This window comes from Haliaeetus albicilla, chromosome 26 (assembly GCF_947461875.1).
Source record: "Haliaeetus albicilla chromosome 26, bHalAlb1.1, whole genome shotgun sequence".
NCBI classification, from domain to species: domain Eukaryota; kingdom Metazoa; phylum Chordata; class Aves; order Accipitriformes; family Accipitridae; genus Haliaeetus; species Haliaeetus albicilla.
In genome coordinates this window covers 20,835,479-20,852,856 of record NC_091508.1, presented here as the reverse complement: position 1 = coordinate 20,852,856, position 17,378 = coordinate 20,835,479, and the positions used below count along the sequence as shown (strand labels likewise).

Below are 17,378 nucleotides of genomic sequence, written 5' to 3'. Positions count from 1 at the left end.
ATGGCATCAGCCATCTTGCTGCATCAGGATTCCCCAGGGAAAATAGCATCCCAAGGCTAGCATGCGTATGAGACGCTGTGAATCCTAGCTGTTTGCAAAGGAGAAATGAGCTCATTCAGAGCCTCAGACAGTTTCTGGCTTTCATGTTACTGGGGGATGTGTGTACTGATCCCACTCACAGGAACGTGCAGCATTAGGTTTGCCCAGCTCTGAGCGGACTGTATCTCCATCTTCAGCCCACCACTGAGATTTCTTGTTGTTGTTAAGTTCCTCTCCCATTGGGAGCCTCATTTTTCTGTCAGTCCCTGCTGGAGCGGTGGTGTTAATTCTGTGCCACAGGCACACAGACTACTTGTCCTCCTGTCTGCACACCAGCAGCAGGCACATTGGGCTCCCAAGAATGCAGGTGCTGCACAGGAGCTATTAATGCCTCTTGGCCAGATGTGGCCCCATAAATCCTGTGCTGGTGCTTGCCCAGTGCCACTATGTTTCAAGGAGTTTAATTTAAACTTTATTTATTGCCATCTACTTTTTTCCATAACAGCCCTTGTCCAATCTTGCATCTGCTCTTGAATTATAAGGGAGAAAGAACTATGATCAGCTTTGACAATTAGAATTCTTTGATGAACATGCTGTCATTTGGTGATCTACAACGTGTCAGCCATGTGCTACCTCTCTCTTCATAGAGAATTGCTTTTGTTTTCAAGAACGAGCTCATTTACTTGAACGCTCAGCTCTGAATTGAGGAGTTTCTGGTTTTGGAAGCCTGTGAGAGAAAATGCTGGAAAGCAGGTTTGCCATGAGTGCCAGAGCAATATTCCCTCCTGTGCAGCCCCCGGACGGGGGAGGCTCGGTGCCCGTCTTCACACCGTCCTTGCTCTGCTGGGGCCCTGCAGCCTCCCAGCGCCAGGAAATGTCCTGTCTGTTAAATACGGTCAACTGTTGTATTTAACTTTATGCTATCATTTCCCTTGTTTACAAAAATGTGAAAATTGGCATCTAATTGGCATTAAAAGGGGCATTATGACGCACTGTCATTCTGCTTAAAACCAGCTCATCTGTCCCGTCCATAGCCTGCCCCCTCTCAGTTCAGCTGCTGTGCGATGGAGATAGTCGTGTTCTTCACTGCTGGGGCTGTGCGCTCTGCGGGGTACACGGTTAATCCCTGGATCGTAGGGGGCTGCAACAAAATGACCCTGGTCTTAGTCCAAATGAATAACACGGACTGCTACTGAGAACTTATTTAATAACCTTTAGAGCTGGTTCCCTTTCTACACTGAGCTTCTGACTGATGTCTGAGAGCTTTAAGACAAGCTTGGTTTTTGGCTTTAACAACAAAGAGCTGTGAATAGCTGCATTGCAAGGAAAAAAACCCTCCTGTGGGAAATTTCTGTTTTATGATGACAATGTTTGGGGTTTTCAACCAAAGACCCACAAATCTAAGTACTGATAATCTGTTTTTCAGCATCTCTAAGACAAAATTTTAGCAAATTGAGCAAAAAGTGTGTTTTGACTCAATGTTCACATGACCAGCTGAAATGCTGAAACTCTGGGAAACTGAAATCTGGGGGCAAAGTGTTTGGGATTTTGTTAGGTGTTCTAAACCCCCTTTTCTTCCTAAGACACTTTGTTTTAACCTCCTAACAGATACCCTCTCAGAGAGCTCGAGGCAAGTGCAGTAGTCCATATGCAGCAGTGCCTGCATGGCCAGGGCACTCTGGGCAGTAAAGACCATCCAAGGGCACAGGCTGGCCAGATGCGGTGGCTGTAGACCCGTCTCGCCAGCTGCTAGAGGACTGACTCCTCTGTACGGGCTGTGCGCTGGGATGCTTTTCCCCAGGCCATATGGATTATATAGGCAGCGCTGCGCCGGGACTTGCCCCACAGCTCCTGGAGGAGCTGGCCAGCTGTGGAGGACACATAGTTTCAGGGGGTCACATTTCAGCAACTCTTGTGCAGTTTAGAAGGCAGTGGGGAAAACCATATCTGCCTTGGTGAGGGTTATGAAGCTTTCTCCACAGAGGGGGAGAGCATCTCTGTGCCTGGACACGGGACCGATTCAGTTCCTTCGTGTGCTGCAGAGGTCCTGGGTGTGTGAGAAATGGCATTTGGGCTCCTCAGTCCTGCTGAAATCTCAGAAGTTAGGTGCCTCCATCTGCCCAGCTAGCCTTGACTTGTCTCGCTCTGCCCTCTGGTTGTTCCTCTGTAAGGTGAAATTTATAAAGTATTTCTTTTTGTCTGAGTGTTTCCATCAGTACTGCCATGTGAGCATCCTCCTACTCACTTGGTTTATTCCAGCAGGATGAGGTCCTGAGCCTCCTGCTAACAGGCCCCAGCCTCATACAGCCAAGCTCGTGCTTTTCTCTCAGATTATTTCTGCCTTACTTACCTTCACTTCACCTTAAGCACACCAAAAAAAAAAATCAGCAGCACTACCCAGATAAATCCATCTGGTCTCTGTCTCAGCCTCATTTAACCTCCCATTGAAGAGATTGTATCACATGGTATTCAGCTGAAACCTATTACCTTGCATGCCCAAGCATATCATATTGAATTACCTTCACCCATAGGCCTGGAGTGTTTGCTAATAGCTAATGGCATCTTTTAAGTTTGAGGTGATTTATTTGAATGCGCTTCTATTTCGTAGTGCAGCAGGGGTCGTGCGTTGGTGTTTTAAGCAGAGCTCAGCGAGGGAATGCCGATGGGCTCTGCAGGAAGGTCAGAGAAGCTGAAGGTAGGCTGGCTTCACACCTCCCCCGTGAGGGAGTGCCGGGTGCTGACTTTTCCCAGTATTCCCGTTCCTCACCACTGGCACAGACAAAGCAAGCAGGCGTTAGTGACTGGGAGTGGCTGCTTCTGGCTGCGCATAGCAAGAGATCCAGGAGGGCACAGCGCTCTGTGTGCCTGTCTGCCTGTTGTCACCATCCTTTGGGTGCCAGGGAGCGTGGAGTACACCTGTGTGTTCAGGAATTTCACAGGTAGGAGGCAATGTGCCACGGACTGCCCCCGCACACCATCCCCTGCTATCTGCCTTAACTTGCTCTATGGGACATGATTTTTTTTTTTTTTTTTTGGTGGTTCTGATGGCAGAAGCAAGTTCACTTGTGACATTGCTGATTTTTGACAATTTACTGCAGGTGTAGGGTAGAACTGGTATGAAATTGCTGTAAAGGACAAAATCAAAAGCCTATTATGATGATGTGATGCAGTTTTCCTTCCTCTTCCTCCTCCTCATCAGTGGAAGTATAAAAGCCCTTCTGTAGGTCAGGGTCCGATGCACTAACGAACAAGCAGCAAGCCGGGTCTGGATGTAATCAGGGTCTGGGGTGTGAGCAGCTGTACTGGGGACACCAGCCACAGGGATCTGAACTACTGAGAAGTACAGCAGCAGTTCAGGAACAGTAGCTGGGGCTTTCGATAACTGGATGGTTTCCACCGTGCAGCAGAAGCCCCTCCGGCGTGCCCGTGACACCCAGCCGGGTGTGTGTGCGCTGGCTGCTGTGGGCCACCCTGCAAATAGTCCGAGGACAAAGCGTGGGGCCAGGTGTTGCCCGTCCTGTGAAGGAAGGAATGGGGGCTGTGGCTCTGTAAACCTCCAGGCTGATTTCTTGTCAGCTCAGAGAGGTTTCTGTTAAAAATCAACCCATCGACCCCTTGTTGAACTGTTTGATCTGGACAAGGTCAGTCTGGCAGCAGCTAAGCCGCCAGCTGCACTGCATATGTGTCCAAATATGCTGCCCATCACTTGCTGCGCTGTGGGATGGGGGGGATATTAATCTTTGTGCTCCTCCAGCTCCCCAAAGCCAACAGCAGTGTGGCAGGGGGATGTGCTGGAGTTGGGTGTCATCTGCCTGCCTGCGGGGCTGAGGACTCACAGGGACCCCAGGAGAAAGTGGGAACGCGAGTTACAGACACAAACCCAGCTCCCTGATTTGTAGTTTGCAGACCAAGTCTTGAGTCTCACATTTGTGTTCTCACCAGTCCAGGTGCCCCCAGCACACTGCTCTCCTCACTTGTGGGTGAGGGAGGACCATGGCTTCTAGGCGGAAGAATAGTGATTGTAATAAATCAAAGTCAATCAGCTTGGGACCTCTGTTATTCAGGTTTCATTCCTTGAAGACGTGGCACAAAAATCAAATGGTCGAGGTTATTCAATTATTGCTCATACCAGCAATGGGGAAATCTGATAATGTAACAGGGTGGCATCAATATTATTTATGTGAAGAGGAGCTGTGCTTGCTGTCAGGTGGGAAGCAGCAGAAATCCTACAGGTGTCCAAGTCTTTCTCTCTCTTCCCCTCACCTCCTTTTTTAATAACTGAATAACCTAATTTCATGTCTTTCTAAGATCAATAATAGTGCAGGGCACATAATGACAAAACGGAAAATGTTTTCCCCCGAGTGAACGGAGCATGTCTCAAAACAGAGCCTGTGAGCAGCTCTGATCCTAATACAGCCAGACCGAAGCGGCACAGCACGGTAAATGAAAGCAGCGTGCAGCCTGCTCCCGCTGCCCTCCCACTGCACCCACCTTGCTAGCCCAGTACCTTTAATCTGCTCTTTCTCTGTTAACGTTATTCTTAATTGGTATTTCGGGGTAGTGTTTGGGAGCTGGCTCCCGCTCAGCAGCCTGTGAGCTCCTCCGTGTGCTACACAGAGCTGGGGGTGTTGCCCTCTGTGCGGGATGCAGGCATGCAGTGCTGGCCTGGAGCCTGCAGCCTTTACCTCCCGGCCCTTGGGCAGAATTGTTAAGTTTGAAGATATGTGTCGTCTCCCCCGGTGCTCAGGGTGCTCCGACTCCTTGAAGTGCGAGGCGAGGTGAACCGGGCTGTGCGAGAGGTTCTGCAGCTGCCGAGGTGACGGTGGGGAAGGACGCGCTGCCCGGCGTGGGGGCTGTGCTGCCGGCCATCTCTTTGGGTCGGGACTGGTTAAGCGTAGCCCCGACATCCAGCACGGGGAGGGTCTCAGCTGCTTGGGTGCTCAGCACTAGTTATCTGTGTGTTATAGCGCGGGTCAGAGCCTCTCTACGTTTCATCCGTGCTGGGGGTGGCGTTCATTAACGCTTCTTGTCTTCAACCGCTCAGCATGCTGTGCCATGCGGCACGTGCATGCGGTGCCTTAGCAGCGGCTGCACCTTTGCGCCGGCTGTAGCTGTTCCCTGGTCCTCGTGTCGGCACGTGTGGTTGGTTGCCACTGGCTGAGAAGTGGGCTCCTTCGGTGGAGATTTCGGCAGCGACAGCAAAAGCAGAGGGAGTACCACGTGGCACGGTGCGGAGGCAGCGCTCGAAGCAGCTGCGGGAAGCTGGCAGCGTCAAACACAGACTCTGCGATATTTATCTGCCCAGTGCCAGACTGCTGTCTGCCAGTGTGTGGGAGAGGAGGCGGATTAGGGAATGTTACACGTAACATTTCACACTTCTTTGCAAAGAAATGTTCGTTACACTCACTACAAACTGCTCACCTGTCTGTTCTGTGCCCTCTCCTGTCCCTTCCCCAGGTACCCAAAGGGCCAAGGAAGTCACCTCAAGCATCCCTCACCCAGCAGCACCGTGCAGCCACCTCCGAAAGGAGGAGAGCTCCAGCTTCACGGCAGGCAGCCGTGCTGGAGGAGGGTGCGGGACGAGGAGAGTCTTGGCATGTCTGGGTTGAGCTTATCACATACACTGAACCAAAGAGGATGCATGCCCCCTGCAGAAACCTTGTGCGAGTCCTTAGGCTGTGCGAGCGAGCGCTGGGAGGTTAAAAGCAAGGGGAATTTGTCGCTGGGAAGGACTGCAGCCTTCGTCCCCTGAGCGCTGCAGTCGGCCTCCCTGGGGTGGCTGGTTGTGTTCCTCCCCGGCACATGCGTGTGTTCGCCTTTTCTCGCTGCCGGTGTCCACACGGTGCTGGGCTGGTGCTTTCTGCAGTGGGCTCAGGTCAGAGCATCCGACCATCTCCATCCTGGCTTGGCTGCGGGCCAGCATCGCTGGTCCTTTCTGTGGGACATGGAAGAGTGTGGGCAGTCGATAGATGTGGATAAAATAAAGTTGTGAACAGCAGCAGGAGCTGAAATAGTAACATCAATAGCAGTTTCTAGATAATGATCTAATTAGCACAAACAACAAGTTTCCACTAATGACTGTTGTTCTTCCAGCCCCTTCCTTTCAGCTCACCTGTCATTATTGACTTCTCTGGCAGGGAGCAGCTATGCTCCCCCTGTCTCTAGGGCCAAGGCTTTGGAGGTTTGTTTACTGGCTGGCTTTGAATTACTTCTCCAGAGGATGTTTGCTCTGGAGCTTGGGCTGATGTGCGTGGGATGGCTGCATGCAGAAGGGGGAGGGAGGAAATTCAGCTGTTTGGCTTTTGTAGCTTGCTAGAGGCCTTGGGAAAGTTGTGCTCCTACTGCATGTCCCCAGTTGTAAAAATAAGGATGCTGATGTTGACCCACTGCAGCGGAGGGTGGGAGCTGACTGCTTGTGAAGGGCTTGGAAAGCTGTGAGTGAAAGATGCTTGACAGGAGCAAAGATTAGAGATTATTATTGGAGGAGCAGAAATCAAGCTGTTTCTGTCCATGCCCTGCCTGGCTATAAGCCTTATCTCTGCACCTCCCTGCCTCTCTCCCACTGAAACAGAAAGGCTCTTTCGTGCCATTAAGGCCCCAGCTTGACAAGTATTGACTTAATGCTGTTGCTTCCTCAGTTGTCGGTGGCCACCATGCTGGCTGCTGCTTTGTCCTCAGCTGTGCGGTGGGCAGGACCCTTGCATTTACCCGTTTAAAGGTGCTGGAATCCTGCAGCTTCCCTGGTTTGAGGTGCCTGGCAGGCGGTGGCTGAGGGGATCTGATCCCTGGCAGGTGCCCAGGGGAGCTGCGGCTGCTCATTCCCCGGGATGTGCGAGGTATGGCCAGAGCCACAGCCTGCATGGATGAGACTCGCCCGGACAAGAGAGCAGGGGGAGCAGAGGGAAGGTGGGAGAGTTGCTGCCCTGTCCCTCAGCAGTGCTGGGACCCTGATGAGTGAGATTTGGCAATGAAAAGCTGTATTACAGCCTCAGGGCAAACATACTGTGTTGGAGATGAAGTGGAAACTCTTGAAGAGCTTGTTCCGAGTGGCTGGCTCTGGAGAAAGCCAGTGCTGGGGTGCTGCATTGGGATAACAGTCCCAGGGATGCCCATGCTCACCCGTGGCTTGCAGCAGCTTGGTGTATCAATATTAGCTCAACTTGCTGAAGTAGAAAATGGAATTAGCTTTTTCCATGGCTGTTTGTGTTTCAGTAACTTCTTGGCAGGGGCTCTGAACCTGCGCTGGTGAGGAGATCTGAGATCAAGTTAGTTTTGGTTTTTTTTTTGTCTTAACCCCAAGAACACACTCTCCCCCAGGACCAGCTGCACATTCGTATGCAGGGAGCACCCGTCCCTGTGGCAGCAATAACGCATCTGGGGCTGCAGCTCTGCTGGCCAGGAATGAGGGACCCCACTTTGTTTCTGCGTTGAATTTAAGCTTCTAGTAATGATGGTGAGAAGAGCAAGTCTCTGGAAGGCTGTGCTCTGATGGGGCGGGGAGGTTAACACACATACAATCACAGAATCCTGGAGTATTTTTTTAACTTGTTTCTTAACTGAAGGTCTTTCAAACCGGCTTTAGCCTATGCACCAAATCACTTTGCAGTGATGCTCTGCTCTGTGTGATGTCCCACTTCTATGTGCCCTGCAAATGAGGCTTTGAGCTCACTTTGGTCCATAACGTCACAAGTACCAAGTGTTTAATAACCAGGAATCTATCTGTAAGGCTGGCTTAAAAATCATGATGCTTAATTATTTTGGATGGTTGTTTTTAAGTTTGCCTTCTGCTTGTTAAGGTTTCAGGGTGTCACTGCCAAATTTTGCCCTGCACCTGCAAGGGCTGGGACTCCCACCACAGGATCAGGAGAGCTGCTGGATTCATCCCTTACTCCATGCACACACTCCATAGAGTTTTACTCTTTCTTTGGCCAGTGAGTTTTTCCTAGGATGGTCTTGCTCAGGTGCCCCAGTGTTTGTAAAGGGTGGCCAGCCTGCACGCTGGTGGAGCGGGCTCAGCCTCGCGTGTCCAGTTCTGACATCTCGCAGCTGCCAGTTGCTGCTGTGGCAGTCAGTTTTGCCGGCGCGATGGAGTGGGACCATGGCTGCACCACCTCAGCCTTGTCTGGGCAAAGGCTCTGCTGCTTACTGGGTTGTGATGGAGGAGATGCTGACTGGCACCATGAGCAGCCCACAGTCTAGTGACTCTCACTTACTAAACCCAATACAAACCCTGTAAGGGTGCAATTACTACAACATCATTATTGCTGATGAGTGTCAGGCTAAAATGGCTCTTCAGATTAAAAAAAACCCTCAAACACACACATCCGCGATCCCCAGCCTCCCAGTCCCATATTCCCATTGTTGTTCTGGCTGCTGTTCTGCAATTCAGAGCCTCTCTTCTCCCAGCCTTGCCCTTCTGCGGAGCGGTGCCTCTGCTTGAACCTGCTGGGAGCGGCTGCAGCCGGGCTCTGGAGTCTCAGATGCTGAAAGCTGTCAAGTGCACAGAGATGTTCTGGGTATTTTCAGCTGAGAATTTAGCTCTGCTCTAATGAAGCCATAACAGCCCGCTAAAGAGGTTTTATTCGAATCAAGGTGTTCTCGACTAATCCCTCCTTGCAGCAGCTTCTGAGATGTCCTGTGTTTCCTGGGCTGGTTTTTCTTTCTCTCCCTCTCTCTCTTAACCTTCACAATCAGCAAGGTTAAACTTGGAGGCACGAGAGCTCCCCAGCCCAGTCTGGTAACACCAAGGAGCAGAGACGTGGGTTGATGGAGCAGGCAGGACCTTCCCGAGCGGGCTGTGCTGCAGGGCCCAGGGCGCGGGCGCAGAGCGCGGTTCAGGCGATGGTCTCGCTGCGGTGCCCAGCAGCAGGCAGGTGGCTGAGGCTCTGGTGATCTGCAGTGAGGACCAAAGGTTCAAACCTCCCCCAAAGCACAGTTTCAGTGCCTGGCTGTGTCACGAGGAGGGGTCAGGTATTAGCGCTGTGGTGTGTGGAAGATGCTCAGGGCTTTTGTAGCCGTGGTGGGAAGGGCAGCAGGAGCAGTTGCTGCTACCTGGACACTGGGGAAGTGCTGGAAGAGCAGCTGCCCAGGGACCTTCACCTTGAGGCGGTGCAGGGAGGAGTTTGAGAGCTGGACAGGCTGTGTTTGCACCCTCGTAATGGAAATGCTGCCTTTTGTGCAGTCTTGTGCAGGGCCATGGGGGTCCTGCTCAAAAGGACTGATGCAGTTAAATGCAGGTGGTTGCGTAGAGCGCTGCAGGGCGGCCAGGAAGGGTCTGAGGGGGAAGGCAGGGCCAGGAGGGAGGATTTTAGCCTGGGTGGCTTTTGCCTTCCCTTCTTGGGCAGCTGCTGGTTCCAGGCAGAAGCAGCAGCAGAGGGTTCTCCCATCTGGCTCGCTCACGCTGCTGGAAGCCAGCAGACCCCCGTGACCAGCCTGGGTCCAGTGCCGCCGCGGCGGAGCTGCTGTCTGAGCACAGGAATGGCCACAGGCGGTCTCCACATCCCGAGTCATTTTGATGCAGCCAGCCTGTCTTTCCCTCTCTCCCAGAGGAGCTAATTACGGTGATGTTAATGAGGCAGAGGTGCTGATGCTGCCCAGAGTTTTAATGACTCTCCTCTAAGTTTTCTGCTACTTTTACTGGAGTGACGGAGAAGGGCGGTTTGGAAGGAGAGGTGGGCAGTGGGCGCGCACGGGCAGGCTGTGGGCAGCACAAGGTCTGCCTGTCCAGGTCGGCCGGGCAGTAACAGCCTCGTGCAGCCCCAGCACTGCTGTCCAGGCAGCTCAGCAGGTCAGCATGGCCAGGCAGGGGCTGGCGAAGGGTTTTTCTGGGATGGCAGGGATGGTTTGGTGCCAGAATTCAGACAGCTTGCCCTCCTTGTCAGCAGAGGGACAGGGGCGGTGTTTTTCCCTGCGCTGAGTGAGCCTGACCACAGTCGTCTGCTGCGTCTGCCCTCCCTCCGGAGCTGCCTCGGTCCACGGGAGCATGTGTCCAGCCTGTTCCACATCTCTGGTCCCAGTCAAATCTGGGCTCTGACCCTCAGTACACTGGCTGCTGTCAGAGATGGAGGACTAGCTGTGAGCATTTGCTGCTACCTCCCACAGCGTCTTCTCCTTCTGGCCTCTACTGTGGCTGCAAATGCCCAGATCAGAGCTGTGGCTCCTGGCCAAGTCCTGGGAGAGCTGCGGGCCCTTGGACCCCCCTAATGCCCAGCCCTCCCCCAAAACTGCGTGATGGGTGCTAAGACGGGAAGGTGGTGGTCAGCCAGGCCATGGCTGAAATGCTACTGGCAGTAGCATCTCAGATGATTTGTCTCGGGAGACAGATAAGACAAATATTCCTGTGTGCAGGTGGCCAGCATGTGCCAGGATGCTCTAAAAAATGGAAATGACTGAGTAGAGGTTCTGGAGCACTTATGTAAAATATCTAAATAAATCTTTAATATTTCTAATTGCAAATGTACATAAATTGCACGGCCACATCATTTCTTTGAACACCAACAACTTTCTCTGTACATTATTACATAGTTTAAAAGGAGCTGAAGGAGATTCAGCAAACACTTCCACTTTGCTTTTTTGTTTTTAAACATACTTACAAAAAAAGATTTTTTCTTTATAAGAGGATATAAAACATAGCGACTGCTTATCAGGAACAAGTATCAGCCTAAGCAGATATACAGAGAGAGGTATATCTTAAGACACAGTGATGTATGATAAAGGAATATGTGAACATGGAGACTGCACTCTGGGGTACCGGTAGCTGATGCAGAACCACATGGCATTTACAGCAATGTCACAGCTCAGGTGATCTGTGAAAGTCAATGCTTGAACGTGACACCCTTTTTCAAAGCGTGGTTGTTTCTGAATGTTGTGCAACACCCTCGAGATTGGATTTGGTTTGTAAAGCCCATCAGCTGCATATTAGCATGCTGCTGCCATCCTCCCTCTCCCACCCCCCCATGTGTAATTTTCCCCAAGGGAAAAGAAAAAAGGCAACAGTTATCTGTGCAGGGTTAGAGCAGGGCCTGGCAGTTCTCACCAGCAGGGCAGGTGCCACATGTCCAAGCCTTGTGACCGAGCAGTCTCCTCTGGAATTGCCCTGAAGAGTCAGAGACCTACTTGGAGATGGGCAGCGTCCCTTCTGTGGCCAGCTGAAGGATCTCCTGCTGGCCACGAGGCCGTGCGCTCTGACCCACGTCAGGTCCCAGTGGCCAGGCTGGAGGCCTGGATTGCTTTGAACGCAAACCTTTGGGAAGGAGGTTGACCCCTACAGTGACTGCGGGCGGGAAGGACGGAGTGCTGCAACGGGAGCCCTCCCGCCCGCCCCAGGGACAGTGTCACAGCTGTTCACTTTGGACTTTCTGCTTCACGCTCTCCAGGCAAAGCTACGGGTTACGGACAGGGCAGTGACCTTGGTGGAGCTGCTGGGCACCGCTGGTCATAGGCGCTGCTTTCAGAAAGGCATCTCCCAGGGGCTGCTACCCCTGCCCTGGGATCGCTGGGGGAAATGAGCCCCTTGCAGATCAAATCCGTGAGCCACACCTTGTGGCTGTCCTGGCCGAATGCATCAGAGCATCTTCTGTCTCCTGTGACTAAAAATCCTCTCCTTGTTCATCACAGAACAGACCTCAGTATGTTTTCTACTGCATCTGGGTATGGACATTAGTAACAGGGAAAAGCCTATGAGTGCTCTAACTTTGGAAATGATTGATTAGTTGCTGATTGCTTTCCTAGGAGAGCCTGTGATGCCTCTCTCAGGTCCACCAAGTCCCTTCTCCCTTTAGGAATATTTGTAGTAGCAGAACCTGTGTCCTGCACCCTGCAGTAACCTACGGGGCTGGCTGCCAGGCCAGAGGATTCAGCATGTTCTCACAGTGCAATCAGTGCTTTACAACTGCAGAAGCAGAAAACAAAACCAACCAGAGTCAAATGACGATGCAGAGGGACACAGGACTCTTTGGATGGCGGCAGGATTTGCTTAAAGTGGTGAGGGGCTGGTGACTACACTGTAGTATTAGTTGGCATGGGGAAGGACTTGGGTCCCTCCAATCTTTTGGCACTGAAGCCATAATCCCTGCCCAAAATGATATACTTACAGTCTGCAGAGACCTTGGGCTACTGTTCAGTCCATTTCATCCCCCTTCACACAAAACTCTGCTCATTTTTCAGAAGTGTTCACTACAGTTTAACAAAACCCCAAATCAAAACTCTTAAAACAGAATCCTTGAGATGGACCAACCCTCAAATCTGGATCCCTGTCTTCTCTCTTCCCTCAGATCCCCAAAGCGAAGAGGCTGAAATCATAACCTGCGTCTGGATCCAGATTTGCTAGCTTGAGTCCACCTCTCCAAAACAGCAGTGAGATACAACCAAATCCTGACCGAATAAGCAGCACCAGAAGTAAGTTACTATATACAACTGTTAGTGAGATAGATACGTTACAGTAAACACTGAAAACATTTACAAAAAAAATATTAAGACTTGTATTAAGATAAAAATCTGTTTGTTTTGTTTACACTTTGACGAGTTTGCACTAGAACAGCCTCTTACTGTAGAAAGCGCAAGAACTAAAAAGAAAATGGAGCCGATCACGAAACATTACGGACAGTGGTTGCTTTGCTCTGGTGCTGCAAGCACCTCTTGGGATTGCCTCTGGTATTGCTACGCCAGATATCAGGTCCGAGGCCACGTCGGGTAACCTGGCCACGCGGGGCTCGCGCGCGCTCACACGCTCTCGCTGGCTCCCTCGCGCTCACTCACGCATACGTGTGCGCGCGCACACACTCACACACACATAGATAAATGTACAGTTTATAAATAACAGAAACACAAACTGAAGTAACAGAACTGAACTGAGCCTGGATCTTAAAACCTACCCCCAAACCTTTTTAGGGGAGGGTCACGTTTAGGTCCAGTTGTTGACAGTTGTGGGGGAAGGAGACAGGGAAAGAGGCGGGTTGGGGAATCTACTGTAACGAGACTTTGTCCTGCATTTCTTTTCATACTGGCTCAGGAAACTAAGCAACAACTCCAGAAGGTATTGGCACTGGAACTTTTAAGATTTTAGTAACTCGCTGTGGAAGGATTTAAGCATTCCTGCTATTTCAGCAGAACAATGTGTGTTCAGTAATTTGCAAGTTTGAGGTTAACCAGGAGTTTCTGACAGATCGGGGCGGGGGGGAGCAGTGCCTTGGCTTGTGGTTGAGGAGAAGATTAAGATGTACTGTGCTTAGCTTCAGTACTAAACAATTGTTTTGTGGGTGTTTCTTTTTTCCAGCTCTTACGGACAGCACTGACTGCATCCCAAAATTACTTCCATGTATGAATGGAAACATGTTGCTGGTGGGGCGCCTGCCCCCGTGCCCTGTTAGCGTTTCCATTCCTCTATGTTACTTCTCTCTTGAAAAACTTCCGTCTCTCGCAACACAAATATTTTGGAACTCAAAAACAATCAGCTCTAAACATACGTGTCAGGGCAACAGCAGTTTAAAATAGTCTTTTTGCAGGGTTCTTATAATGTGTTTGACTCTGAGACAATGGCAGATGTTAAGTGTACGTACCCAACAGTTCACAGTACCCTGTATATTCCTAACCTGTCTGGGTCTTTCTCCAGTTGTAACCTTGTCAGTTTTGTGAGGTTCTTCAAAGCCATCTGTGCTAGTCTCCAAAATTCAAAGGTGACTGTACTTGTCATAAATACTTAGTTATTACTTTTCTCTGAGGAGCTCCGTTTGGGGTCTGCTGTGTGACTGCACCACTCTGCAGGCGTTGGCGGGCTGTGGAGACCTCAGTGCAACACGTTCGCTCCTCCAAGGACCAAGCCGCACCGGGCTTGGCCCAGGGCTTCCAGGGAACAGAAAAACGTTTAGGAAAAAAAGCATCTTTAATTTTGAAAACAATTGCATGTGGAAGAATGCTGTTAATGAGCCTTATGGCTGTGGGGCAGCATGGCAATGCGGAGCTTACTGGCAAACAGTGTCCTGCTCAGGCAGCCTAGGTAGTGTGAGGCTGGAGACGGTACCTAAGCTGTGCAGAGCTCAGTGAACATCCTAGTCCCTTTGACTGTACATTTACACATGGCAGGAGGAGCTAGGACAGGCGTTGAGCAGTGTATTAAACTTTAGTGGGAGAAATAGGCAGATGTCCTGTACACTGTACACTGTCATCCGTATCTCAGAGAAATCTCTCTGGCTCTTGGTATGAGTGACCTGCTCTGAGAGTGGGAGTCATGAAGTACTAACTTAAAAAAACACAAACCAACAAACACACCGTGGCGGCAGGTCAGCGGCACAATCCCCCGTTAAGGAGGTGACCCCTCCGCTGAGCACAACGTGTCTGAATGTGCCGAATCTGCGTGTTTCAGCAGTTAGGAAAGTCTAATCCTGGCTTATGCCTGCACAGTGCTCCTGACAAGGGGGCTTTCGGTGGTGGCTGCTGTTCTTGTTGGTTACTCCCTTATGACCATGTTTTACATTCTTCGAGCCGGTTAATTTCCATGCAGTGCTCATTCCCAATTTAAAGAGGACAGTATTCCAGAAAATGGGATCTTTTTTTTTCTAATGCATACTGTGAAAGAAAAGAAATACAATTACCGATCTTCATGGTTCTTCAGGGCTTTTTCTTGTTTCTTTGTCTGTTTTTCTCCCCAGAAATAGTAAAAATCTCTGCACAGAGCATTACATCCCCACAACGAACCCTTTGTCAAGCAAGAAGCTGGCCTTTTCACGTAGCCCCTCACTCCCCCTCTACCACAACGGGCACCAGGAAATCCAGCCCCTGTACCTCATTCACAGCTCGGGGACCAAGCTCAGGCAACATTTACTTTATTCTGTGGCTAGAAGTATGCGCGTGGGGACAGTGCCCTGGGGCTATTGCTTACAATGACTCTTCCCCATTATTTGTGAGAGAGCAGAAGCTGTAGAGAGGAATCAAGTCGCCATTCTCCAGGTGCCAGCTCCTCCCTCCACTTGCGTGCCAGAGCCTTGGACTTGCTCTGCTCCCCTGGGCTGCCCAGGGACCCCCAGCAGCCCCAGCAGTACCAGTCATGCCCTGCTCCACTGCCCTGCCACCGTGGTTCCCCACGCAGCACCCCTTTGGCTACCACATCGCACAGAGTGCGCCCTGACCTTTCATCTGGACTGTGCTCCCTATGTGGGCGGAGTTAATTAAACACTAATTAGCTGCGTAAATGCCCTGTGGACAGTCACCCGCTATAAAAGTCAGTGGCCTCACAAAAGCCACGTAAGGAAAGACGGCTGGGCTCAGCTCGGGGTTTGCTTTGGGAGAGGGCTGTGCTCCAGGGGGAGTCACAGGAGGAGCGGGCCAAGCTTTGCTGCCATCCCTCGTACGGCTACATCCAGCAGCACACTTTAACTGGACTTACTGGGCCATTGCCTGCTGCAGGCTCTGCCCAGCTCCCTTTATTTCGCTTACTGCAATGCCAAGGACGTTATTCCTTGCTGGGAGGGGTGAGGCATATCCTTTGGGCAGTTTAGAAGGAAAAGGTTACTTTTGTTTAAACATTAAACACTGATTTAAATCCAACAGTGACAGCGATTCTCAAATATATGTTATTTCCTTATGCCACTCATCTCACACTCGATCTTTCCGTCCCCTCAATGTGCTGGCATTAGCATCTCCCACAAAGGCTCAGTCAAGCGCGCCGTCCGCAGTAAGGAGCTGGTTTCTCTGGGGGGAGAGAGCAGCCGTTCTTTGAAGCCGCGGCTCACACCTGCTGCTGCACGGTCTGTCTGGCCAGGCCTCCTCTCCTGCGGCAGCGCCCTCCACGGGTTAACAATTACTGCTGTTTCTGAATTCTCCATTCTCTGTAATCTGCAATTTAGTTGGGTTTGTGGGGGAGATCCCATTACGTGTCTGCATGCTGTACCTCTCTTTCAGCTGAGTAAGGGCACTCATTAACCGTGCGTTGGCAGCATCCAATGAAGCAATGCGTTTCTCCTGCAAACAAACAGGCAGAGGGGAACAGTCAGTGGAAAGGCATGGAGACCTGTCCCTCCGTGATGCCAGGGCTTGTCCTGACACAGTGACCCAGAGGCCTCTTGGACCAGGACCTTTCTCTTTGGCATTCTTAGGTGTGGGGTTTTTAAGTGCTAAAAGAAGGGCAGCATTTTTTCAAATCCACTATTAGCAGGGCCACAAATGTACTTTGCCTGTGCAATGAGCTAAATTCATTTTAGCATCCTGAAGAAAATGGAGGTAACGTGGTTTCTCTAATTCTTCAGTTATACAGAAATTCATTGTACTGTTTGCTCTAACTGCAGCTGTTACAAAGATTACAAGATTCCTTTTCTAAAACCAAGCTCTCCCAAGATAGTTATTCCTGTCAGTGTTTAGTTGATTTTTGTTAGCGTAAATTAATAGTTCAAATGACTTGTGGCCTCCCAGGGTGGCTTTGATGGCAACTCTCACCAATTACAGTATCGTAAGGACGGGAGCAAGATCTTCCATGTTGCAGCCTGATTCTGCCACTCCTGCTCTTTGACACTGAACAAGTCATCATCCCTCTCTGTCTGCCATTGGCACGAAGGAACAGAACCAACTCAGAGGAGCACAGTAGTTTGCTTGTGTGTAACTTTGAAGGTCCATGTATGGACAAGTCTAACGCTATTGTACAGCCTGAGATGACAAAAAGAGAACAGTTTAGACTGCCTCATGGTAAAAGCCTCACATGTAACACAGAAAATGGCAGGAGACAGGACAGCCTGTCGAGAGCTGCTGGCAGGCTGCAGTCTGTGCCGGTAGCACCTTACGGACACCCCTGTATCTGCTAGGCTTTGCTGAGTGCAGAAGGGAGTATGGTGATTTACTAGCTTTGAACAAATTACTCTACAGAAAAACAGTGATTCTTTTTACAAAGTTACTACTGTCTCATCTCCTTTTTAATTAGCTATACAGTAAATTAGTCATGAGTAGTGACTCACAAGTGATTAATAGGGTTATTAAGAGTAAGCCTAGAATATACTATCACCTAGCCACAACCTGTAGGAAGGCCTAGCTGCTGAGAAGATGCTGATCTCTGCCTAAACAAATTAGATGATGGACCATATTTTCAGATTCTCTTTTCCAAGCATAGTGTTTTGCACCCATCATCTGATGCTCCTCTGCCATTGTAATCCAAAGTAATAACTGCGCTTCCCAATCCTGCAAGCCACAACCCAAAGGCTGAAAAAACACGTTGGCTTTGCTCTGGCTAGGCTTTGTGTTTGTTCCTTGTATCCAGGTCCTGCAAGCACAACTGGAACATGAAGCACCAAGCAAAGCTCTGGGGACCTCAGACTGAGCCAACAAGGGTATGATCCTTCCACAAACTGACTGAAATGTGG

General features: G+C 50.6%; 1 protein-coding gene across 13 annotated transcripts in view; it reads right to left on the bottom strand.

Moving 5' to 3' along the window:
- Positions 1-10,438: 10,438 nt before the first annotated feature.
- The window catches only part of DAB2IP (DAB2 interacting protein), a 210,831-nt gene continuing 203,891 nt past the window's right edge, over positions 10,439-17,378 (bottom strand). For 11 of the 13 annotated variants that reach the window (XM_069771194.1, XM_069771196.1, XM_069771193.1 and 8 more), the window contains one exon: positions 10,439-15,993. In XM_069771194.1, the coding sequence (XP_069627295.1) occupies positions 15,826-15,993 (168 nt within the window). In that variant the 3' untranslated portion in view covers positions 10,439-15,825. The remainder of the gene's footprint in view (positions 15,994-17,378) is intronic. The other 2 variants (XR_011322275.1, XM_069771197.1) reach the window with 2 other exon arrangements.